At 40.0% G+C, this 25921-nt stretch overlaps 1 protein-coding gene across 2 annotated transcripts in view; it reads right to left on the bottom strand.

Annotated features, from left to right (window-relative positions):
* The window catches only part of LOC117479053 (atrial natriuretic peptide receptor 2), a 59254-nt gene extending 33333 nt beyond the window's left edge, over positions 1 to 25921 (bottom strand). For both annotated transcript variants that reach the window (XM_034126073.1, XM_034126074.1), the window contains exons 1-7: positions 24791 to 25921; positions 11706 to 11887; positions 9315 to 9428; positions 8797 to 8932; positions 7115 to 7209; positions 3770 to 3905; positions 1344 to 1428 (exon numbers count right to left, since the gene is read on the bottom strand). In XM_034126073.1, the coding sequence (XP_033981964.1) occupies positions 1344 to 1428; positions 3770 to 3905; positions 7115 to 7209; positions 8797 to 8932; positions 9315 to 9428; positions 11706 to 11887; positions 24791 to 25487 (1445 nt within the window). In that variant the 5' untranslated portion in view covers positions 25488 to 25921. The remainder of the gene's footprint in view (positions 1 to 1343; positions 1429 to 3769; positions 3906 to 7114; positions 7210 to 8796; positions 8933 to 9314; positions 9429 to 11705; positions 11888 to 24790) is intronic.

Raw genomic sequence — 25921 nt, 5'->3', positions numbered from 1 at the left:
ATGTTATTGCCATCTATGTTGTTCGACTACACTGCAATACAACCCAATGTTATGACAGTCAATTTTTCTAGGCGTAGATGCTTTGTTTTCAGGGCTTTAGCAGAATTCCAGAGATATAAGGTCATAAGTGCAAATTCCAGTCAAGTTTTTGTGAAAATATTATCTCTCGACTTGAAGCTACAAGCAGAGCATTATCGCTCCCAACGGGTCAAACACACTGTCAGTTACCGTAAACGTCAAACTATGTTACTCAGGTGACTTAGTCTAAAGATCGATGAGGTCAGTATAGGGCTGAGATCGGAGGGTATGGAATAAAAACATGACTTCACCCAATAACTACTATTTGTGTCTTGAGTGATACCAAAAGTCGACTTATTTTAAGTAATGTACGTAAGTTAGCTAGCATAAAAGACTCCCCTTACGTCACCAACGTAACTTATTAAGTGAATGTATGTAACTTAAGTTGAGTAACAAGTGTACTTATCTTAATCTTAGAGTCGTTTTTTTGCCTTAACCTAGCCAGGAAGTAATATATCTTACCACGTACCTAACATACTGTAATGACCCCATGTACGTAATGTCCCTAACTTACGTTCACATACGCAACATACTTAACTTATGTGTGTATAACAAGTCTACTTATTTTGATCCCAAACCAAGTAGCTGATTACTTTGAAATCTTAAGAGCACAGGTTGCTGTCTATGTTTAGACCTACAGATTGGGTGAGGTGAAACTCCTTTCCAAAAAGAAAATGGAACTGCTAAAAAGTGCTTTGCATTGGAAGCACTTTCTCATGGAGATTTATTCGATAATTAAAATGTGGCTTTTAAGGCGCAATAAAAAAACTTTTCCGATGTCAGAACTTGAACCTCGTTAAGAGCCAAACCACTTTGCTTTCTTCTAATAGGATTTAAAAAGCAATAGGGCTAATAACATACACAAACAACCATGTGATCCTTTGCAAGAAGCACAAAAAACACCTTCACAAGTTTTTATATATGAAATCAGCAGTGCGTATTAAAATAGGTGTTGTTTAGCTGTAATCCAGCGCAAAGAAAACACACTTACTGAACACACTGTAATGCTCATTAAGTGTGAATAGCAGTGAGGCTTGTTTTGGCCTCACTTATGAGCTCAGTTGGCAGCTTGAACACACTTCAGCGCTGCTTTACAGCCGTCACCTGCTGAGCCGTTGCCCAAGCAACAATTGTGTAAATACCACACTGGCACCTATAGCACGACCGCTAAATCCCGTGTTCACACTCTCTAGCTCTCTCACGATCTTTAAATTAGAAAGATAAATCCCTGCTTTTCTGCGTCTGCGCGATGTGATCAAACTAACCTGTAAATCAGGAAACTGGAGATTCCAAAAATGATGAGCGCTAAGCCGGATCCCACAGCTACGATACCCAGAACTGGCAGATGACCTGGAAACAGGAGAAGAAGAAGGATTCCTCACTCAGTTGTCTCTCATATGTTCAACAGATGTCCACATTCATATCTTTGAATAGAAAAGAAGACGAAAAAAAGCACTGTGCTGTAAAAAAAACACAGCTGCGATTTCCTGAAGTGCAGCTGCAATCTGTCAACCACAACAACCGGGAACAATTTCACACAATTACACAGCTCTGACATTCCTGATATATATTTACAGCCCTAATGAAGACTAATTATAGCACGTGCTGTAAATCACAGGATAGGATGACACTCATTATCAGGGGATTATAATGTATGACAAAATATGTTTGAAACTGTTCTTGCTGGCCTGAATTACAAAGAAAATACCTTACCTGCAAATACAATAAAAAGCATCCATTAGGGATACCTCAACATTATGCTTAAAGGGTCAAAATTGCACAATAAACAAAGATAAAGATGAATTTGAATGATAGTGTATGATATTTTATGGATGTTATTGTGACTTATTTGGGCCACTTTCATAAATTGTGAAAAATCTGATATTGTGACAGCAGATCAACTGCAGTATTTAAACAGCTGGAGTCAGGACATGTTTAGCCTAGCTTAGCGACGATAACAAAAATACTGTCAGTCTGGCAAGAACTGACACACAGTCAGCCATTCCTCTGCAGACTATACGCTCCTACAATAGCCCTGATGATAGGAAGAGAGCAACACAAGGATAGGACGGGGGTTAGCTGGACTTGTCTCAATACATGGGACATCATGGAAAATCAAGCCAAAACACGGGGTTCATCACTGATAAGCGTGGGAAAATGTATTTGTTATAAAATGGTGGTTTTCTCTTTAGTGTGTTATAGAGGTTTTAGTGCATAGTCTTCAGAGGCTGAAATCCCAAAGTTCACCCACACACTACCCCCTCTGAAAACACCTCCATTGGACTCCTTTGTTTACTTTTGTAACATAATGACATCACTATGTAACACTTGCGCTTCTATTGGCTAACGCTCCAATACATTGTACATTGTGACAGGCTAAGGGGCGGGACATCTCTAAGCGGTTAACCAATCACAACAGAGCCGGCCATCTAACCAATCAGAGCAGACTGGGCTCTGGTTTCAGACTGAAAGCATGTAAACATGTCACAGGAGAGTCACAAAATACAAATATGAACCTGAAGAAGACATGCACATGCTTCTTATACAGGTACATACAACTACACACAGTTATGTTTGTGCACAACATGCACATGCATTTTTGTTATACATATACAAATACACACAGTTATATGCACACATGCACATGCAGTTGAGAGGTCCAGAGCGGTGAGGCAGCCAGTCTAGCCGGCGCAAGGGAGCCGTTGGGGGTTCGGTGCCTCGCTCAAGGGCACTGGTGAACTGGCTCCTCTCCAGTACCAGTCCACACTCTGTCTTTTTTGGTCCGATCGGTACATGAACCGACGACCCTTCGGTTAAAAGTCCAACCCCCTACAGACTGAACCACTGCCGCCAAAAATGAGCATAATAGGGCCCCTTTAAAGTGTCGGAGAGGGGGACCTGATTTATAATCTGGGCCAGAATGATATTTATAATTAATGATCAACCCTTCAAGAAATGTCAGGGAACAAACATTAGAGTGGATCTGTGTATGGTATACTGGCCCTTTCTGTTTCTGTACTCTATAGATGAGACACCACTATCATTGTGCTAGGTGTACGTAATTTAAAACTGTTAATCGTCAATCTTTTTCCTCATATTTCTGATCACGTATTGCCGCTGGTGCAGAAAGCGACACTAGAGAAGGCGACATCCAGGCTCTCAACTCAGCAGATTATCTGCGGATGGCTCAGGATTTGTGACAGAGTTAGATTTATATCTCTTCCACTAATTATCCCTCCTTCACACCAAAATACATTTTATAATTGCAATGGTTTCCCTCCTCAGTTCATCATCGTGACATTTCCCTGAGAAACTGTCACTCTGTCCATGCAACAAAGATTGATTCTAGCACTGCTTGTTACTCGAGCAAATATTACACTCTACTTTTGATGTGTCACTACGCTGAGAGACAGAGTTGGGATGGATGAACACATTTATCACCACAGCGTCAATGGTAATAACCCAGGCCCTGAAGAGATGACAGCGATAATATAAACAAAGCATCAGTGCATTGTAATATACTTCCAGAAGTCATTAAGAGTGGGATAATGACTTCATGCAATCTCCTAAAATCAGTGTGTCCATTAGTCAACCTTTAGTGGATGTTTCTAGAAAACTTCAGAAGCAGGTATAGTCATCTGTAGCAGGTTTAGTGTGTTGTTGTATGATGGATGAGTCCGGGCGGTCATACCATCATTGCAGGAGGGGTCGTCTGTGGAGAACACGCAGGGGGGGTTATCGAGTGGTGGACCCCCGTTGGGCCAGTGGATCTTCTCTGTCTGGGACCAAATGATGTCTTTGTTGGTTCCATTGTAGTATGCCACAAGCTGCAAACACAGAGGGAAACACTCATTTAAATGGATGAACAAGACAAAGTTGATGACAATGTTTATCATTTGTTGTGCATCCGAGTGATTACAGATGTCACTTCCAGGCAAGCCGCTGTTCCACAAGCTAACAAAATTAATAATATGAAACCCTGTCTCCTGAAATGTTTTCCTAACTAAGCTAAACTGAATACTCAAAAACTATTTTCTCCTGGATTATGGTCAGAGTATTGAAACATAGTTAGTTAGTATAAGTTAATATTGACTTATGGTTTCACATCAATAACAGATTTTGTTTTTTTTCATTTCCTGTAGTGTGTTATATAGGTCGTTGTGCACGTAAATACTCGACAAAGTTCGCTCTGAGTGAAAAGACAGACTGTATGAGAAAAATAAAGCACTTTCTGAACGTTATATCATGTAAACACGTCACAGTTGAGGCACAAAATACACATATAAACCTGAAAATGAGCAGAATAGGGCCTCAAGATGTTTCTCTCAAACACGTATAAGCGATAAGTTTCCAAATGTTCTAAAACTATGTTATAACCAGGAGCATCCACTGGTTGCTCCTGGGACGAGTATTTCCTAAAATGTAGGAGTATTTAAGAAACATCAATGTAATTTAGCTTTTACTGAGATTAAATAAGTTATATGAATCATTAATAGTGATATTAGAAAAGCTAATTTGAGATAGCATGTCAGTATAATCCAATAAGTAAGTGAGGCAAGATGTCTACCGGGTCTCCGTCATGCCCCTGCATACATCAACACAAGCAGAGTTTTCAAAACATCCTGAATAGCTGTGTGTGTGTGTGTGCGTGCGTGCGTGCGTGCGTGCGTGCGTGCGTGCGTGCGTGCGTGCGTGCGTGAGCTCCTCTATTTTGACATTACAGCCTCATGAGCAGCATCTGTCGTCCTGCTGTGAAACTCGACTCCTGTGTTTCTAAGCAACCTGAGGAGTTTTTATGTTTTCCTCCCCTGCTCCCAGCATGTTGTGTCATCTCTACTGAAACCCTGAAGGGCATCACCCCGACAGAGGGTCATCAAAACAATGCAGAATGTGTTGGGTGATGGGAAGAGGGAGGCCTGTCTGAAATAGCTGCAGCATGTCAGTTAGGGGGCTCTGTTTACTGCACTGCGATCCCCTATTGCTTGAGCTCACTCTCAACACCACTATTGCCTAAGGGTCTGTGGGCTGAGAGAGACATGTTTTCTTTTGCAGCTTAAAAAATATAATGGCGGTACATCAACAGCATACATAAAGGTATACAAAACATATATGTAGAAAAAAGGGAATATACACTTTACTGTAGATGTGTTTCAGTTTAATTGTCGAGGGAATTTAAGTGAACTTTTGAAATGTTGAAAAAAAGAAATACGAATTAGTCACGTTTCCATCAACTGGTTTGGGTTATACTTTCCACATCTTTAATCTGACAGTTAACGCAGCATAAAAAGTAGAAGTTGCGAACAAGAAGCAAGAAATGGAGATAGGTCCAAATCCAAATCCCTACCAGTATACCCTAACAGACCCTGACAGTAGAAACATCTGATCAGTTCAAATGTTTTCTATATCAGAAATGATTCGACAAGGCTGTTTCTTTATCACATATGGACCAACTATTTGACAAAGACAAAAGTCAGTCAATTTGGCGTAAAAACATTTTAAGCAATTGACAAGGTTTTATCCAATTTTGCCATTTTTAATACAGCTTTTCTAATGTGATACTTTAAAATTAGCATTAATATATAGTTATGGGATCATGGCTCAGCAGCCAAATGTTTGTGGATACCTCACACAGTAAGTGATGATGGTTTCTTTATGGACCTGGCTTCATGTGTGATGTACATGTTAAGTAAAACTCCAATAGTAAACCCTTTTGGTTTGCAGGTATTGGGAGTACTACTGCTTATTACATCTGGAGTCTTTCAGTCAGAACAAGATGAACAGGGGGGTCTCTATATTTATTTTATAAATTAAATTGAGCTAACAGCTGTACATCCACTGAGAAACAATCCCAAATGTGGTAATCATGTCATTTATTATGTAAAGACATGCTTCTAACCTTTTTCCAGTTTCAGCTATTTATAGCAACGCCAGATGAACAGAAATGTAAGATATACATCCTTGTCTTGAATGTTTGCATATACAGTCAGCGTAGTTATCAATTGACAGATTATTGCAAATGTACTAACACGGTAGATGACAGTAGATACACAACATGTTTATAATCAGCTGTCAATTAATATGAATCAGCCTGAGTCATTTTGATATTGATATATTGTTTTAATAGCAGTCTGAGATCCTGTAGCTGAAATCAACCTGGGATGTTTTCAACCCGTCTGCTGGCTACTCGGGTCAATCGGCCGTATAAATGAACCAATTAAAAGCAGAGAAGAGAGCAGGAAGTCCTGACGACAGCCTCTGCGGGCCTCTATGAAATTCTAACTGAAGTCAAATCGAGCTCACACTTCTCCCACCCTCAGACACACACTGGAGCAGTTCACAGCAGTGTTTGCACAGCGCAACATGCACAAATATTTTCATCGGACTGGGAGGGAAATTTGAGGTTTTATGCATCTTATCATTAGAGAAGTCATGACCCCAGAATATGTCCCAGATAGTCAAATCCCTTTGCTTTTATTGCTTTAAAAGCCAGAGAAACGAGAAGGCTGAGGTTTTACACTGCTCCATTATAATGAAAACAATTTAGAGTTTGAAAGTCTGATTGGAGTTTAAAGGGACACATGAAGTTAAGGAGCCTTGCATTATGTTCCATTAATATCATTAGTATTTGTGACCACAGCTTTACATACGGAGACTGAAAATGTCTGTATTAAAGGTCACCTATTATGCAAAATCCACTTTTTCATGTCTTTTATACATAAACATGTGTCCCCTCTGTGTAAAAGAGATTCTGAACGTTTCAGGAAAAAAGATTCTCTCTCTTTTTGTCCTGATCCATTTCTAAAAACCTGTCTGAAAATGAGCTGATCAGATTTTGGCCACTTTATGATGTCATAACGATTTTTTGGCTTGTGTAACCATTAGCCAATCAGCAACCTTTATGGGATAGTTGACAAAAGGTTTTGCAAGGATAGTCAACCTCCAAAATTCAGCGTCTACTATCCCATATATTAAAATCTGTAAGACACATTAAACACAGATCATATTATCGAACAATAACCGTGAAAGCTCAACTTACCCCGTACTCTCCCGTCTCCTGATTGGTCATCGCCCACAGGTTGACGTCTATATCCCTGGCATTTTTTTGGTCTGTGGTAACAAGTCCCGTCACTCCTAAAAACACATATCATATATAAACATTACGGGTGTGAGACGTATATGGTTCTAATACAAACTGATATTCTTGCATTGACTTTGCAAGCCAAAAAACAAACAAATATGAGTCAGGACTTTTGCACTTCTAGTTCTATTGCCTTGAAGTCAATGGGTTTTATGCGTGAAATAATGAATGTGGAGATTTTAAAGTTTGTTTTACGACATAAATTAAGTCGTTAATATACCAGTCGTAAATTGGAAGCTTTTAGATTTCATTGAAAAGGAAGCTGATAAAGGAAGTGGATGAATAAATTATGTTAGTCGTCGTTATTGCGAAAAACGAGTCTACCCCTTAGCTTTGTGGTAGTGACAAGTAGTCATGTGCTAGTGGTCTAGCTAGTTTATGGCTTTTTACGACTGCCTTAATGCTTCAAAAGGTGTTCATTTGAAGATTATCTTGATGAACGAAACAGCTGAAGGAGCCAGGGCAATGCTAACTTCCAATGTGGGCTTAAAACTGTACAAAACCCCATCCACAGAGCATCAGTTTGGCTCATAACATTGATTTATTTGCATTTTTATTACACCACAGTTTCTTATTGAGCTTTATCCATCTACAGAAGAAGCATGAATTCCGGCATTATCCCTTTATAGTTTTATACTGCTGATCAATCAAGTAAAGCTTAACAATAAGATGGGCTGTGATTTCTAAGATGAAACAATATACTTTTTCAGCTGGTATTAGATATTTGGAAGTTATTTTCCATCTGTAAAACCATGTTACATTGTCAAAACATCCACAATCGGTTAAAGTTTCTATTATTATTTCTCAACATCAACTGTATATTCTTGGTTTATTTCCCATCATGATAATCAAAACAATCCTCATCAACTCTTATAATCTGAAGCAACAACATCCCATCCCACACACTTCAAGCATCAAATTGACTATTAACTTGAGTAGTGTGTGATATATGTTCAATAACACTATAATTATTCTGTTGAAAGACAATATTTTAATCACATTTTGGGTTAAATTTTGCTTCTTAAATTAAAGCTCGCTTATCTAAGAGGCAGCCATGACTTTACAATGAATCCTGCATTTACATATTCAACAATGCAAATTCACATTTTGCACAAGGCTGCAAACAAGTACAAAATACCAACTAAAGTTACTGCTCTGTGGCTGTTTGCCTCTGCCTTCAGTCTAACTGCAGTTTAAAACCACATCCATCTCAACTGTCATCACTTCAGTACTATTAGATATTAGAAATTGTCACTATTAGCAAATGACTTTTTGAGTTAATATGAAATCGAACTAGTTAATTGTGGAGTCTAAGTTTTAAACACCAATCTTAGGGGAATTTCTTGATGTTTTTAACTTGTGATGTGTCATTTTGTAAAGCACTTTGAGCTGCATGTGTTGTATGAAAAGTGCCATATAAATAAAGCTTTATTATTTATTATTATTATAAGTAGAAATATTTGTGCCAAATCTAAAGATATCCCTTGTCATGTTCCTGAGATATCAAGAATGGGACAGACAACCGTAAAACATAATACAATAATAAGTTGTATATAACATGTTACACCACATTTGCTCACCCCAGAATCTGCGGTTCTGCGTCCTCATCGTAATGTTGATCCCATCGTTCTGCGCTCCGCCGTCTGCCAGCGTTTCCTCCAAGGCCATCGCGTAAAGAACAAATCCATCATAAAAGCTGCCGGCGATGTAGTCCTTCTGCAAACGGGGAAACATCATTAAGATTACCAGCAACAATGATTTAAGACCTAATGATGGAATACAAAATTACACTTTTAATGGAGGAATTTCCTATCCTTCAGCCAACATTCAAATAGCTGCTTGTTTAAAAAGATGATCACGTAAAAGTACACAAAAAAATGTAATCCCTCTAATGTACTTTTGTGAAACTCCCCTACTTAAAAGTTGAGATCAAAGCAGTAATAAAAGGGAAAGTATTATTTGCTAACGTTAATGTGTCAACATCATTACTGCTGCCAATTACACAGCACAGTGGGGATTTTTTTGCACATCTAATAAAAGATTAAATAGGTTCTGATGCTGCTGAGAACGCATACTGTTTTCATAGGCTGTTATTTACCAATGATGGTTCCAAGTGCACACCGAAATCCCTCTGAGCTCTGGCATGGAGTTTCCTCTGGAAGTCTTTGTACTCGGGATTATCAGGAGGCCGGTACGTAATGACGAAAACAGACTGGAGGAGACACACAGAGGTAAAAACATTTTAAAAGAACTACATCATGTCATATGGGATCAATTCTCGAACAGTAAAACTCAAAAACTGTAAAATCATGTTATTATCATGTTGGTTTTAGCAGTCAAAAATTATAAAATCGGTAAAATACTTTTTTTTTGTGTGACTCATTGAGGAAATCTCAATCTATACACTTAAGGCATTGTTTGTGACACTTTTTAGTTGTTTGTGGTTGGTGTTACAATCTGTTAACTGAATAAGTAGCTAAAAAGCCTACAAGCTAACGGTTGTTGAGCTAACGGTCAAAACAAAGCTAGCAGTCATTCCTGCTCTGCTACGTTTCGTCCCCCCCAATAACTTTGTCATCTTCATCTGTTATCAGAAACAGACAGATAGTGAATGAAAACACCTGTGCTCTGTAAAAAAAAGCTACATTTTTACAAGATAAGTAAAAGTCAGCTAAGATTAAGTGAAGTTAAGTTAGCCGTTGTGAAAGCCTCAAAATGGATGTTTGCAGTTTCCTTTCCCCTAAAACTGTAAATTGAACTTCTAGAAATAATTGTGACCATAAAATGAAATGAAAAGTCATAAAACATGACTGATATTATATAGTAACATCCTAGTCCAGTCATATACAAGACAGTTAGTAATGTATTTCATTGTTTCTGCTTGAGGGTCAATGCTAATACAGATATAAGCATGCTAACTGTCTAACCAAAGCTAAAATCAACAACCTTTCATTATTTTATAAAGACATCGTGTAGTCAATGACCAAATAACTACCAGTGCTTGTAATGTGATCAGCAAAGATTAACAACATGTCAGCCATTGATATGTAAAATGGGAACAAATCGCTGTATCACCATATGAGTAGAAGTTTTGGATGGAGAAGTACATTATTCTGCCAGACATTTCAGTCCAAATATTTGTCCGAATGACCTTTGAAACTGTTGATATATGTGCTGCTATCACCTTTTTAGAAAATGACTAAGCGTCGCTCTCAACTGGAAGAACTATAGATCGTTTTTCATGTAAGAACAGTTATTGGATCCCCACCACAGACATCCACATGCAATTAAAGCACTGCCATAATGAGCCGTGGTATAGCTTGCAGACAAATTAACGCCTTGCATGATCAGCAAATGTAACTTTTTTTCGACAGACATAAGGTCAGGAGGAGTTCATATTGAGACAAACAGAAAGCGATATTCCTCCGCTTGATGATGTCTACATTCTTAAAAATGCTTTGTTCTTGTATAAATCCCATCTTTCTAAATAAGAGTAGGTATTATCACACAGTATCATGGATGTGTGTAGGTGTGTTTAAAGTAGCTGTTTGAAGAATTTTCAGATAATACTGTACTTCAGTAAAAGTGTCCGTTCCCAGTCATTGTTTTCACTTCCTTTGAAGGAAGTTAAGAATCAGTCATTTGCATTTAAAATTTAAATATTGCAATGCTTTATGCCTATAACATATTAGAAAAAATAGTACAAATGTTAAGACTAAGAGGGTTTGAGAACATTGAATTACTATAAAACGGAAAGCAAAGAAATACATACATTTCCATTTCATTCTTATGTTAATGTTTCACTTGTTTTAAGCCTTTTAGTCAGACCATTATGACAGAAATGTTCACCATGCCTGAGATTTATATTCACGAAGCCACTCTCCTTCAAACCCTGAATTAAAGAATTAAGTAAAGGCATGTTTGACATTCAAGGAGATTAGACGAAGCAACACGTGTGCGCCCACTCTCTTATGTCTCATGCACTCATTTAAAAAGGGCTGAATAATGTCCGATGAAACACATCATTCATTAATGTAATCTCAAGCCTTAATGTGGTCGAAAGGATTGAGGGCTCCTTGTCCTTTGAGAGACATCATGTGTTTACCATAAAAGCTTTCCATAAATATGAAGAAACTTTGTGGAAAAAGTGATATTTAATTAAAGAAAATTGATTTTGAAAGTATTTAACTAGCACTTCTAATTTGGATTTAAGGAGTTATTCAGTAAGTAAAGCCTGATAGAGATTATGGGATTTAGAGAGAAAATGAGCAGAAGCAGGAATAAAATATGCATCGTCAGGGACATCAATTTCTCATGCCAAATGGTGGTTTCGGTCTTCTATTATTTCCTGCCTCCAATTACAAAGCGGGTGAAACTCTGACAGTAAATCTAGAAAGAATGCGAACACTGTCTCAATTTATCACTTTAACATATGCATGCTTGTTGCTATACACACTGTGTGTCTGTGTGTGTTCTGTGTGTGTTTTACCTTGAAGACCTTGATGGGATCGGCCCAGTCGGGGTCGGAGTTCTGCCACGGTTTCCCTTCGGCCAAGCTCTCCGCAAACACGTCCAGATAGAAAATGGCGTAGTTTTCTGGGTCCTGGATCTCGCTCTGAAACAGTTTCATGATGCTGAGGAAAGTCTCCACGGGCCCGCAGATGTACACAACTGTAGAGAAAACAACAATAAAACACATTTATTAGTATTTGTATTGAGCCAAAGATTAGATAGATACGTTAGGCCTCTTTTCCATTTTCACACAAAAAAACGCTTCTTGTAAATTCACAAATATGTTCCGTAAATGATAAAGGATTGAATTTTGAGACACAGTATCAAAGATAAGTAACAACACCAGACTGACCATACATGGCGACCTATCAGTCCCATTCAGGAGGAGTACTTTTGGTCAGTCATCATTCATCACAGCAATACAAAACTGGAACTCTCTACCCACTCAAATCAAAGACATACATACACATACCACCTTCACAGCTCACTTAAAAACATGGTTCACTAGGAAGTACACCTGCACACACTAGTCTGTGTTGAGTATGGCGTGAGTGGTACATGTTGTGGTACATGTTGTGTTACATGTTGTGTTACATGTTGTGTTACATGTTGTGGTACATGTTGTGTTACATGTTGTCATCATGGATGTTGCCCCTCGTTTCTGTTATGTGATTGTGATGTGCTATATGTGACATGTACTGTATGTAGTAACGTGTGTTGTTTATTGTTCTCTTTTATCCTCTCTTATCCTTTCGCCTGTATCTACTTGTCTTTCATCCTTTTTATTTTATTTTATATTTTTTTATAACTAATGCTGTTGTGATTTTAAGGGTGTTTTAAGTAACCATTATTTGCAACTCAAGATAAAATAATCACAAGTAAACACTACAACTTAGAAACTCCTTTGTGTTAAGTAAACAAACAACAGAAATGTAAGTAAAGTAAACAAAACAATTATGTTCATCCTAAGCACTGACTTCTTTAAAAGGTTGCTTTTCATTAAACATGTTTAAGAATTGTTGGATTCAATTTCGATTTTCAAACGATGTAAGCAAGGCGACATATTGGGATTTTATTTTTAAATCAAATTTTAGCAAAACTGTCATTGTATATAGATTGCATAAGATAAGATAAGAAGTACTTTATTGATCCCTATTTGGGAAATGTTTGCGTTGCAGCAGCATAAAAATACATGGTATTGTACATTAAAAATTGAAAGAAATAAACATTCCAAAAAGTAAACAAATAAAATAGCATTAAAAAAGTAGAAAATATACATGTTGAATTACAAATTTACAGTAACAAAATATAAAGCAGGATATTATATATACATTAAGTATGTGAGGAATGGAATATCCACTACTTTTGAGAATCTGATCCACCTTCTGCCCCAAATAATTGCATGTAATTAATAACAACAATGTTTTCGGGAATTACTACGCTATCACAAATCATAATATTGCAATACTCAATGCATCAATATTTTCTTACCCCACTACTACTCTCTTATAGTTACACTCAAGATAATCATTCAAACAGGCTGAAATAAGGATATAACAATGGTAAAAATACTTTATTTAGGTAAACAAAACCTTCAGGTGTCGACAATAGACAAAAATTGCTTAAAAAATAGAGATTTGACCGTTGTTGGACACATGCAAAGTCACAGGCCACATTTACACCACAGGACTTGACACACTGTTCTGAATTTGTGTCCACATCTGAATTTGTTTGAACACCTGTTTATTTCTCGTTTCAGCAGTAAGCCATATTTTATTATTTACACTCACAACAAGCGCTTAAGCATACATGAATAAATGCCAGATGTAAGGCCGTGTGCCGGGCCAGCTCACCATCTGCTCAAAGGTCCACTGGAGCAATGTGTGTCAGATCATTTCTGCAACCCACTCTAACTGACCAATAGTATCTGTTAAAACCAGAGCCCAAAGACATATTTTTCACCTTTTCTAGTTGTTACACATCTTGAAATCAACAGTGTTACACATATAGTGGATACTACACTTGGATCGAGGTGTTAAATATTCAGCCAGACATTTCAATCCACATTTTGCCTCAGGTGACCTTTGATTCTGTCAACATTATTGCTGCTTTCACAAAAACAAGTTTTAGAAAGTTCTGGAAGTCCTCAAACTTTGCTCTTTTGCTCTATGTACTTTTCGAGTGTTGCAAATGTTGGATTTAAGCAGATGCCAGGGTTTGCCAGAAAATGTTTTCCCCCAAAATAAGCCACAAATCGTGATGTTGGATCAGAGGACTTCTCAAAGTGGCAATAACCAAAGGAACCAAGGAAAGGGATTCAAAAGAAACTATCCTACCAAGAATCAGACCTTTCATCATTTGCCCAAAACCAACACATGTTTACTTTAAATTGCCAAAGCCCTTCAGCAGGAGGAGGAGAAAGTCATGGACGGATTGATCAACAAAATGTTGAACGTCAACACTTTAAAGTTTACTGTTTCCAATTGACTGCCACTTGGTACCTCTTTGGCATCATTTTTCAACATAAAGGTAGTCCTGATTGACTTCAAACACGTGGTTAACGTTGCCAATTCAAACAAAGCTACTCTGTTTAGGAAAAGATTGTGGTTGGGGTTAAATATGTATGTTTGTTACGTTAAAATTGAAGTTACGTATGAACCCGAGATGCATAAGTGATAAGTTACGTACGGTAGTCTCGTCAGATCAGTACTACTTGTCATGATCCTATTTTCAAGGTAATCTGTTGCTTGTTTTATTTAGAAGTTTTCTCAATCTGTCATATCTGTGTTAACTTCCTGTTTTGATTGTTCGTCCTGGCCTTACTAGTTCCAACGGTGCCCCATTAACCCTGCAGCTACCTGGCCTCATGTATACCTGCACTTTATTCCCCCATTAGTTCAGCTTCTACTTAAGTTTTCTCTTAGTCATTGTCAGATTCTCATATGTTGTGCAACACAGAGTTTTGTGTTCTGCCTACTGCTCAAGTTCCCGTGAAACTATTAGCCGCTTTCACACCAAGTACTTTGCCGTACTTAGTGCCGGCACTTAGTGCCTCCATGGAACTTAGTACAGATCGCATTCACACCGGAATAAGTTCCCTGAGGGAAGATTACGCAAATGAAGCCGCTGACGTCACTTCTTCTTCTAATGCTTTGGGTTTACTGGCAGGCCGCAAACCACTTCACGGTGTATACTGCCTCCCGAAGTCCCCGGCCGGAAGTCCCCGGAGTTGGGGACTGGCTTCTACTGAAGTTTTTTTTTGTGTTGCCATAAGTTATTCTCTCTCCGTTGGTGCGCGGGGCTAATGCTAATGCTAATAATGCTAATGCCAGCAAATACAATGGCGGCTTCACAAAACTTTTCAGAGTTTTACAGGGCGTGGTTTGCAATTCGCCCAGCCAATCGAAATTGGTACTTTTTTCTCCCCAGGATAGTACCACCTCTCTAGCAGGCACTAAAAATGGGGGTAAAAGTCCCCGGCACTAAGTACTCTTTTTGGTGTGAACGCAAAATCCCAGGTACTAACGGAACTAAACAGGAAAAGTACGGGGATAAGTACTACGGTGTGAACGCGCCTATTGTTACTATTTCCAAAACCCAAGTTTCAACAACACTAGGAAGAGAATCCCAAGTTCACAAATGTTAAGTTTAAACACAGAGCTGAACAAGACCATTGCCAACTTTTTCTTTTACCACTTTCCATACCTTTTGGTTAATAGGCTAAGAAAAACGATTGGCACATTTTGGTTGGCATCTAAAAAAGCATTGGATTTCAGAACATAATGCCTATTCAAACAGGAACACACAGTTTAGCTTTCACCTCAATTAGACTTGTTCAAGGACACTGGTGCAGGAATCGAGACTTCTGTTACAAGCTCTGACAGTGTCTCTGCCCGTTCCTTCCACCCTGCCACCTACACCTTCCTGCTGTTGAGTCATGAATAAAAAAAACATGGCATTATTTCCACTCGCAGTGTATGTCAGAGCGGCTGCTGCCAGCTCCCAGGCAGTCCTCCCAGTTAGCAGACATTTCCTCATGTGTGAGACCAAAGTCGGCTGCTGCTTAGACCCCAACCCTCATCCCGTCCAACAAGGTTATCCGTGCCAAGGAGTCCTGCTGTCTCCTGGAGCACCTCCAAAATAAATGTGCTGCACAACCGGGCGAAAATGTCCTCCTATGTTGTAGCAGTCGCCAATATATGGACCTGCCGTGGCTTCACTCCATACAAAAGTACATTAAATTGTTTGGTACAACTTGTTCCACCTCACAGAATCCAGTAAGATAATCAGTGCTGATCCGCTACACTGCAGGCTTGTTATGAAGTCCAATATTGAAGAATATTATATAACCGTGTTTCATTTGTACCTCCACTTAGGAGGCAACTGTTGTTTTTTTTGTCTTATTGGACAAGATATATCAAAAACTTGTTGACAGATTTCTACGGTCGAAGTACTTTTTTATTGTTTTCTCAATATTGCAGGAGAGCAAACGTACTTTTCCACATTAACTACTGGACTTTACAACCTGTGATTTTGGTGTTGCAATGCGAATTTGGCTGCTGAATGCAAAGAACATTTTTTAATCATTTTCTGTTATTAAAACACAAACACAAAAACCCATCAATATGACGAAGTGAGAGCTCTCTTAGTTCTTTCTCCTGGACAACAACAGTCTGCCATTCTTCAAGATAATGATTCTCCAGGACTTTGCAAAAAGGAACAATGGGATGAGGCAAAGAATTATCCAAATAGTCAAAGATTATTCATGAAAGCTGAAAAACAGAGCGTATGACATTAAGAGCGATGTTTTTTCAGCGTTCCACACTTCCTTTTCTAAAGATAATGTCTGAAGTGTGGAAAGAAATATTACAACTAAGTCTAAAGGGAATACTTGTTTCTGGCTGTTGCTAATATATTTCCATGTGGTTGTATCAAACTTTCCATTTTTGATTCTATTTATTGATGGATTAATTGTACTTTCTGTTATTGGTTCCTTTTTGGAGTCCAACATTCCTACATAGGACTCTGATTACCTACAGATGTATTAGTGTGCCACAGGACACATTTTTATGATAACACCCCTGTTACTTCAGAGTAAATTTCACTGGATAATTATCTGACAGAAGCTAATTTGTTAGCAGTAGACAGCAGCCGTCTAATGCATCGCAAACTTCATCCACAAAAACGATCATGATTACCAAGTGAATTTAACACTTCTCTAACACAATCAGTAAAAAGTGAACATACTGTGTCATGAAATTAGAAAAAAAATAACATGGAAAAAAGTAAGTAAATTACACTTTATTATCAAGTTTTGAAAAGAAGCTAATTGGTGTTGGAATTGCCAGATTGTCCACTTAACCCTCCTATTGTCTTCGTTTTCCCCCCTTACTTTGGTGTTTGCGGTCAAATTTGACCGGTCCTGTTTAAACTGCTATTACATTAACACAAAAACCATTAATCATCACCAAATTTCATTTAACACCCTTTCAAACTGTAAATATTGTATCAGACTACTGGTATACATGAAAAACTGCAGTAAATATACAAAGAATAGACACTGAACATGTATTGCGTGTGCCAGGTGTGATCCATGTGGGGGGATGGGCACATAAGAGCGGGAAATGTATCAAATTGTTCTGTGTGTGTGTTTGTGTGTGCCAGGTGTGATTCACATGGGGGGATGGGCACATAAGGGGGGGACAGTATGAGTATGTGTGTGTGTGTGTGTGTGTGTGTGTGTGTGTGTGTGTGTGTGTGTGTGTGTGTGTGTGTGTGTGTGTGTGTGTGTGTGTGTGTGTGTGTGTGTGTGTGTGTGTGTGTGTGTGTGTGTGTGTGTGTGTGTTGTGGTGTGTGTTTTATCTGATCCGGATGGTTACTAATTCCTTTTCTTTGACCGGGAACACCATGGGTGTTACAAAGTTGACTAAATCATCCAAAATTCAATGAAAGTGGTGATCAGCAATTTCATATGTTCAAATGTCTACTGTGAAGGATATCATAAAGCCTTAATGAAATCGAATGTAAAACAAAAAAGTTATGATTGATGAAAGTAGTAAATCTGTCAGATTTGACCCGAAGACAACAGGAGGGTTAAAAGGTAAGAGATGAACACTCAAAAATATCTAGATGAAGTGTTAGTTTGGTTTGCAAAATGTGACATTTCACTGTTTTGGAAGGCTCCATAGATAACAACAGGCAAGTGCACAAACAGAAAGCAAACCAATTACTTCACTCAACGTGTTTTTGTCACAGCTGGAATGTGTTTGACTTTCTAACACGACACTGTGTCATGTTTGTCTTCGAGCAGAATCCTTTTCAAAGACGATTATCCTCCAGCTCTTTGTTGCTTTATGCTCTTATCTGTCTGGGGGGCTTTTACGGCTCTGTTGTAAACTACACGACATAATGCTCTGCCTCTGCGTTTGTTGGCAAAAGGTTTATCTGTGAAACAACACCTTAAACTCTAACCCTTAGCTTCTGTAATTACACAGAGGACACTCTTTTCATCACAAGCTCCCTACAAACTGGCAAATTTACTTGAAAAAACAAAATGAAAAACCATAACACGGCCTGATATTTCCTTCCACTCCTTTTTGCTAATAATGGACTAAAAAGCATTAAGGTGAGAGTGTCAAAATGTGATGGGATATGGAATATATTCAGTGTTCTGAGTGCTGCTTTTATCTCACACTGCACCAGAGATAGCAAACAGGCTCCAAACCTTCACTTAAAGGATCAGAGAGCAATACTGATACTTTTGGTTTTAAAAATCCATATATCTGAGATTCCTGCTATGATTTTCGACTCAGCTGAAAGGTAACACTCTCCTCTACAGCGCAAGAAAAGCACTGTCTAAAATGGATTGTGGCTTTCACATAAACCGTGCCTTTCTGAGTTGTAGACATTTAGAAAACAGCCATATTCTATCATGTTGCCTATGGAGAATAACCCTGTTGACTCCACCATCCATCCACTATGCTTTATGCTTGTACCCCGTCAGTGGCAAATTCACACTTTTTTTCAATCTAATAACAATACTTCCTCATCCATGCTACATTGATAGAGTTGTTGTTTACTGTAAAGTCCAAATTTACAGTAATTTAAGTGCAAAATGTCCTCAGTCTGGATCCCCAAACAGATGTTCAAGGTAAATAGAGAAGGACTTGTAATGGCTTGAACATATTGACCTTATGATGGCGCTGGATGACAAGTCGGGGATCACCACTTCATCACAACACAAACCAACTAAAACGATATAAATAATTAAACTATACATCAAGTTTTTTTTTGTTTGATTTAGTGTTCAATTTAGCAATGTTAGCATGATAACACCCTAAACTTAGATGGTGAACATGGTAAACGCTAACACCTGCCAAACATCAGCATGTTAGCATTGTCGCTATTAGCCTATTAGCAAACTGATGTTAGCATGATCACCCTCACAGAGCCGCTAGCAGGGCTGTAGACACTAGACACTGTGTTCAGACTACCAAAGCAACAGGATACAAGACATTTTTAATTAAAGCCGGTTGAATAAAGATCAAATCTGACCCCAAACAGCCACTAAGCCCCCTTATATTGACCTACTATTCCTGTTCTGACTACTGTGGCCGCACTGGCCCGGGAGATTGTTTGGTAGCTTATAAAATGTAAAATGTAAAATCAGAAAATAATTTCCAGCAGTCAGAAGGAGTCAAATACAATTCTAAGGAGGAATAACATAAAGCATTACATAAGGGAAAATACTCAAGTTAGATTCATAAAAACATAAGTAAGTGTCATTGGTTGCTTCCCGCATGTGCATTTTTCCAGGTATAAAAACGAGGAATTTGAGGAATTAGACGTGGTGGTTATGGGAGGGGGTGTAAAACTCTGCAAAAGCAAGCAATTACTTGGTCATCTGTCAAAGCTTCAACAATGTGTAGCTTCACTTTAAAAGCCCCCGTTTTCCTTTCCCATCCCTGCTCAGCCTCTCGCCGTTTGAACCGAACCGTGGGGTGACTTTACAGCGCTGATAGCCCGGAGGTTATCTGATGGGAGAGAAGTGAGATCAACGCCAAGCCGGGACAAGCCCTGACAAAACCATTAGCTTCCGTGACCTCCAGCTCACTGCGGTAGCTCCATAATTCATTTGGGAAAGAGGGGGGGTGTAAACGGAGGGTGTTTGGCGCCTGGCACCTTTCACCTCTTCCCCTTGCTACTGCGGCACCACCCTTTAATTACCTTTGCTCTGTGTGTATTACATTATTTGTTGATGCCGTTACTGTAACAACAGGTTAAGCAGTTTAAAACTCTTGTTTCTCTCACAGCACCAGAAACCACAAGATTTACTGCTTAGACCAAATTTTGCTCTGAGATGTTGAGTTGTTTCCAAATGTGATTGCCTCCAAACGCTCCCAGGGCTAAAGGGAGATAAATATTTTTGAAACACACCCATGAACTATAGCTGGTCTACAGAACACAAGAATTCAAAGAAGAAATGGTTTGAAAGCACATTTGCTCAAACTGAACGCTTCATTATTGGAGTTTAGTTCAATTTTTCCACCTTTACTTAGAGGTTTACCACAACAACATTACACAGTGAGTCTATTCACATTGCCCTAAGTGTTTTTAAGATAACTATCTGAACCAGAGGAGCAAACATGTTCTGCAAACTAAAGGAAATCAAAATGTAAATAGGTATTTCCAGGACAACTCATACGTATTTCCTGTTTTGACGGCCCTTTAGGCTTTGTTTATCAGTGCCTTCCACACAGCCACCTGGGCAGGTTCATAATCAAGTCCCTAACGCTAACGTATCGTCCAAACGGTTCCGTCGCGTTGAAGCTTGCCGGTGGGCGTGTCTGGCGCGGACCAACAACCAATCACATTAATCTCCCGCCCCGGACACACAAGCACACGGTTTGATTGGCTAGCGCTTGTACTGGCATAAGATTTGATTGGCTGGCGCTTCCGTCGACGCTTGAAAAGTTGCATTTTTCTCAACTTTCAAAGCGAGCAACAGAGGCAAAGCGACGCGACGGAACCACAATGCAGTTCGGCAAAGCTTGACGTCATCCCATTCAAAGTGAATGGGTAGCGTCTCCGTTAAAGCACGCAACGGAACCGTGTGGACGTACCGTTACGGCCCCTACACACGGCGGCGTGCGTTGAAGCTTCAACGCTTCTGCCCATTCACTTTGAATGGGGTGACGTCACGCTTTGCCGAACTGCATTGTGGGAGCAAAGCTTTGCTTTGCTCGCGTTGCTCGCTTCAAAAGTAGAGCAATGTTCTACTTTTGAAGCTTCGACGGAAGCGTCAGCCAATCAAATCCCGTTTATGCAAATCTGCCAGTCCAAGCGCTAGCCAATCAAACCGCGTGTATGCTGGGAGAGCCATACCGCAGGTCATTTCCTCATGTTCCAAAAAATGGAGGACAAAATCATTGTAGCGGTAGGGAATCACCCGGTGTTGTATGACCAGTCCGGGCAGTCCCTGTTCACCTACCGGGATACAAACCGGAGGAGCCAGGCATCATGGAGGGAGGTGGCAGAGACAGTGTTTGGGGAGTTTATATCCAGTGTACTTCGTTTGAATGGACAGCTAGCAGGCATAGACAGTATATTTAGCCAGCATGGAATGCAATGTAATTATATAATAACATGAGAGTCACAAGTTATTGGTGTTATTTAAAGTCCAATCAAACCCCACTGTGATGACAAAACAGAAAGGTAAACTGCACTGTATCACTGCATTAGGCTGTTATTCATCAAACATTTTAACTTTTATTTATAATAGTATTTATTTATAACTAGAAATGGGTACATTTTTAGAAATGATACACTGGGTAAATTATTCAGCTGAACTCTCTCTCTCTCTCCTCATACACCAACACATGTGCAGCTGTGCTCACACACCAGCCATAATAATCACACAATTACCTTTTCACTACAGCAGTGATGATGAAGTGAACCTCACAATGTTTCCAGTTAATTAAACTTAAAGCGAGAACAGCGACGAGTGATTTAACAGCCGTTGTGTGATTTACGCCTCATCAACAAAACAGCTGTGATGTTCATTTGTTAAACACAAAATTTGTTTGGCCACTTAATCAAATATTTCTAAATGTGTTCTATTAACCATGTAGTTCCCTTCCTCGAGAAGCTTTACGGGTTGGAAATCATGTTATTCCACACTGCTGACATTCTGTATCATTTTACTTCAGCTTCTCATTGAAGCTATTTGATGTTTCCACAGAAAATAATATTGAATCCCAAGATTGACGTGTTTTTATGGCTGCATCAATCCATCGAAAATAAATATTCTAGCTGTCATCTGCATCTTTTTACACACCTTTCCCCTAAATTCATCCTGACATATTTAGTATCGGAAAACTTTTCAATCTCAACTAGAAATAATTAAAAAAACGTTTCCTTTATCAGCACAAGGTTAAGCATTCACTTTCTTTTGGATTTTCATCATGGCTGCAACGACATCGATTCATCCGAGTTATTTTCTAGAATAACAGTTCTTCTGACTATAACATGTCAGAAAATAGTGAAAAATGTCGATCAACGTTTGTTAAAGTCCTAGGAAATGTATTTAAATGAATGTCTTATTTTGTCTCTCCAAATCCAAAATATATTCATTTTATGAAGATATAAAATGGAGAAAAGAAGGAAATCTGACATTTTTGCATGAAATCAATCACAATGGCAACCGATTAACAAAATGTGTTTGCCCATGGATTGATCGATTAGTCGACTATTCGCTACAGCTCTCAATCGTTACAGGAGACCGGCAGCTGCAAGAATGCGTAAAGTAAACCTCACACACAATTCGTGTTGAGTCTGAGAGGGCACCAATAATGATCACATTATGATCACAACCCCATGCGCCTCTCTGTTCCCGTAAAGAGCGCAGGTGGTGGTCTTCCGCAGGCAATAAAGCAGCAGCAGCAACAGACTGCCCACAGCCTAAACATTCCTCTGTAATAACTCCGAAATAAACAGGCTTTCCCTGCACCTATTCCTGCCTACCCCTGTTTGTATCTGCTGGGAAAGACACTCAGACTTCTCTGTAGAGCGGAATCTCCCATTGTAAGCCACCTCATGTCAATGCACTAAATAAAACAGACAGATTTCAAGTATTTTTCCTCCCACGCAGCTCCAGGCACAGGTCGACTGGTGCACTCAGGCCATTTTTCTACAAAGAGTAGATATAATTCTGCCTGAAGGCGTTGGATAAATGTTACTAAACTGTTTCCCAGATCATCCATTTAGAGCAGGGCTCTCCAACACGTCGATCGCGAGCTACCGGTAGCTCGCGGGCAGCTTTTCAGTAGCTCGCCGCTCGATTATCGATTATAGCGTAGTAAGGTTGCTTATTGATTTTTCGGCCGCGGTTGGACAATAACGTTTTTTTATTTTAGATTTTTTTCTGTCACACGAATATCAAATGGTCGGTGACGCAGAGATCAAGGAACAGACGTGACAGCAGCACAGCGACAACACACACGGAGCAGTCTGCTTTCTCCACCAGCACCAGTCCAGAACCAACAGCAGAATGACCCGCTCTGAATCAGGCCCTGTCGCTGCGCCTCAGAGACACACAGGGAGGGATTTGTGTTTTTTGAAAAACACTCGTTATCGTCATGTCAGGTTTTTGGTGGATTTAATCAAGTCTTGGATTGCAGAGTATGAATGTCCTCTTGCTATTTTCAGTTGATAAATACTTGTGTAAAGTTTGTGAAGGCAGGAGGAAAGCTTCCGCGATCACCGTCTCCTCTCCGTTCCTCCAAACCCCGCCCCCTCCCTGAAAATAATGAGTGACAGGCTGATAGTGACCCGATAGAAACTTTATATATTCACTTAATCACTGATTGAGATATGATGAAGCTAACTTAATCTCATACATTCATGGGATTTATGTAACAGTAAGACAGAGAATGTAAGTGTGCACCCACATGCACTATTTTTGTTTTTATAATGCTATTGTAAATACTCCTGCTGTTTTCAGACTCAAGTCATGTGTGTCTTTTTTTTAACAGAAGACCGTAGCTAGAAGCTGCAGCTAGACTGCAGAAGTATTAGTTTTTTGTTTTTGAGGATGGAACCATTTTCACACACAGATATAGGGAGGCTAGACCTATACAATTGATTTATTATGGTTTATAATTTAATGTCAAGACGAAGAAGAAGAAGAAAAAGATGGCTGAACAACTGTTCAGTGTCAATCCTGTGGAGATCTCCAAAATAATGTTCAGCTTAAGTCTCAGCAAAACTCACAACATTTCTGGAGCCTTGTAGACCCAGAAAACTATAAGAACATTCACCAAGCAGCACTGAAAATGTCTGCTTTATTTGGTTCTGTTCTACATACCTTTGTGAAGCAGCTTTTTCTGACATGAATGAAATCTAAATACAGAACAAGACCGACTGATGAACATTTAAATGACTCTATTAAGTGAACCTAAGTGGGTCCAGCATACACCTCTATGGTGGACTGTATGCAGTGCCATTAATCTCACTAACAAAAGAGTGAAATGCTTGTAAGGTGGTGATTAAGGACACTTATGTGAATGTTCAGTGATGTACTTATTATGTGGGCCATAATAATATGTGAGAAATCACACGTTTTCTTGGACCTTATTTTTGATAAGCTTTAGGTATTGCAATTTCACACGTGTACAAAAGTATAGCTTAATTCAACTGATGAGGGCTATGTGAATAAATGTAAGCGATGTGATGCAAGTAGCTCTTGGCCACTTTCATTTTTTGAAAGTAGCTCTCAGATGAAGAAAGGTTGGAGACCCCTGATTTAGAGGGAATTTCCTCCTCCATCCGCTGACATTATCTTTATAGTAACCAGCTGGTGATCTGCACTGTCTCCAGATAAGTTCACACACTCATGCAGGAAACTAAAAGATAGCCTAGGAAATAGATACAATAAAACAATAACATTATTTTTAAGGGGATATAGACACATATCTCAATATGCATGCGCATTTGTATAACCACCAGTGTGTCATGCGTAATTTGCCACAACTTTAAATCGCTTTTCCCTCAGCATGGACTTACTTCTCCCACGCTCCTTCATGAAACTAATATGCTCCTTGTAGTACTTCAGGTCGTCCTCGTACGGCTGGGCCTCCACCGTGATGTTCATCTCCTCCTTCAGGTTCAGGTAGATCCCCTCTGACAGAAAGTAGTGCGGCCGGTCGTCATGCCGCAGGTCGTGGAAGATCACCACGGCGCGGGACGTCCAGTTGAAGTGCGTGTGCAGGACGTTGGCAAAGTCCCCCAGCTTGGTGGTGGACGGCCCGCTGCGCACGATGGTCCGGTACTCGTCCCGCTTGTCGAAGCCGTACGCCGGTCCTCCTGCGGTGATCAGCGGGAGTTTCCAGTGGGACGCGAAACGCCCCACCGAGGCCAGTGGGTACACGCACCCGGGTCCAAAGAAGGCGTCCGGGCGGATGTAGAGCTTGGCGTCCACGGCCACGACCTGCGCCCTGCTCTCGGCGCACGATCCCGCGATGGGGTCCTCGGTGCTGTAGTTCAGGATGTTGATGTGGCGGCCGAGAAGTAGCCCGTGTTTGCCGTGAAGGTCCTCGTTCGCCATGAGGATGGCCGGGAGGACGCGCGGCAGAGCCCACGGGTACTTCTCGTGGTTGTCCGGGAGCATCACCGCCACCGTGATGTTACCTCCGCAGCCCGGGAGCAGGCAGCAGGACAGCGCGAGGAGCAGGCAGCATCCCCGCGCGCTTCTGCATCCCATGTCGCGTCCCAGCCGCTTGGAACAAACCCCCAAAATGAAAGTACGCACGGTTTGGAGAGGAGACACGGCCGGCTGTGGCACCCTGACACCACACCATAAGTGTCCGTCTTCCCCCACTCTCTGTTTCTCTTTATTTCAAACGTTAAAAGTCGGTAAAGGTATCATCCTGTCGTGCCAGTCCGGCGGTGCCATGCGTCTCCGCTGCGTAAATCCACGGTGAGTGAAGTTCCCGTATACTTCCAAAAGAGACTTCTCCAGCGCAGCACGGTGCTCCACTGACAGGCTCCCGGAGAGTGATAACATCCATCCAGATGACTGCAACTTAAACGAGAGCAGCCCTCAGCTCGGCCCCCGCACGTCACACACTGCAAGAAAAGTCCATTAATCATCTGACCATTGGGTTTAAAATAAGTATTACTCAGGTAAACATGTGA

The sequence above is a fragment of the Trematomus bernacchii genome, unplaced genomic scaffold, assembly GCF_902827165.1.
Source record: "Trematomus bernacchii unplaced genomic scaffold, fTreBer1.1, whole genome shotgun sequence".
Lineage (NCBI taxonomy): Eukaryota > Metazoa > Chordata > Actinopteri > Perciformes > Nototheniidae > Trematomus > Trematomus bernacchii.
Note: the sequence above shows the minus strand (reverse complement) of the source record. Positions and strands in the feature narration are given on the sequence as shown.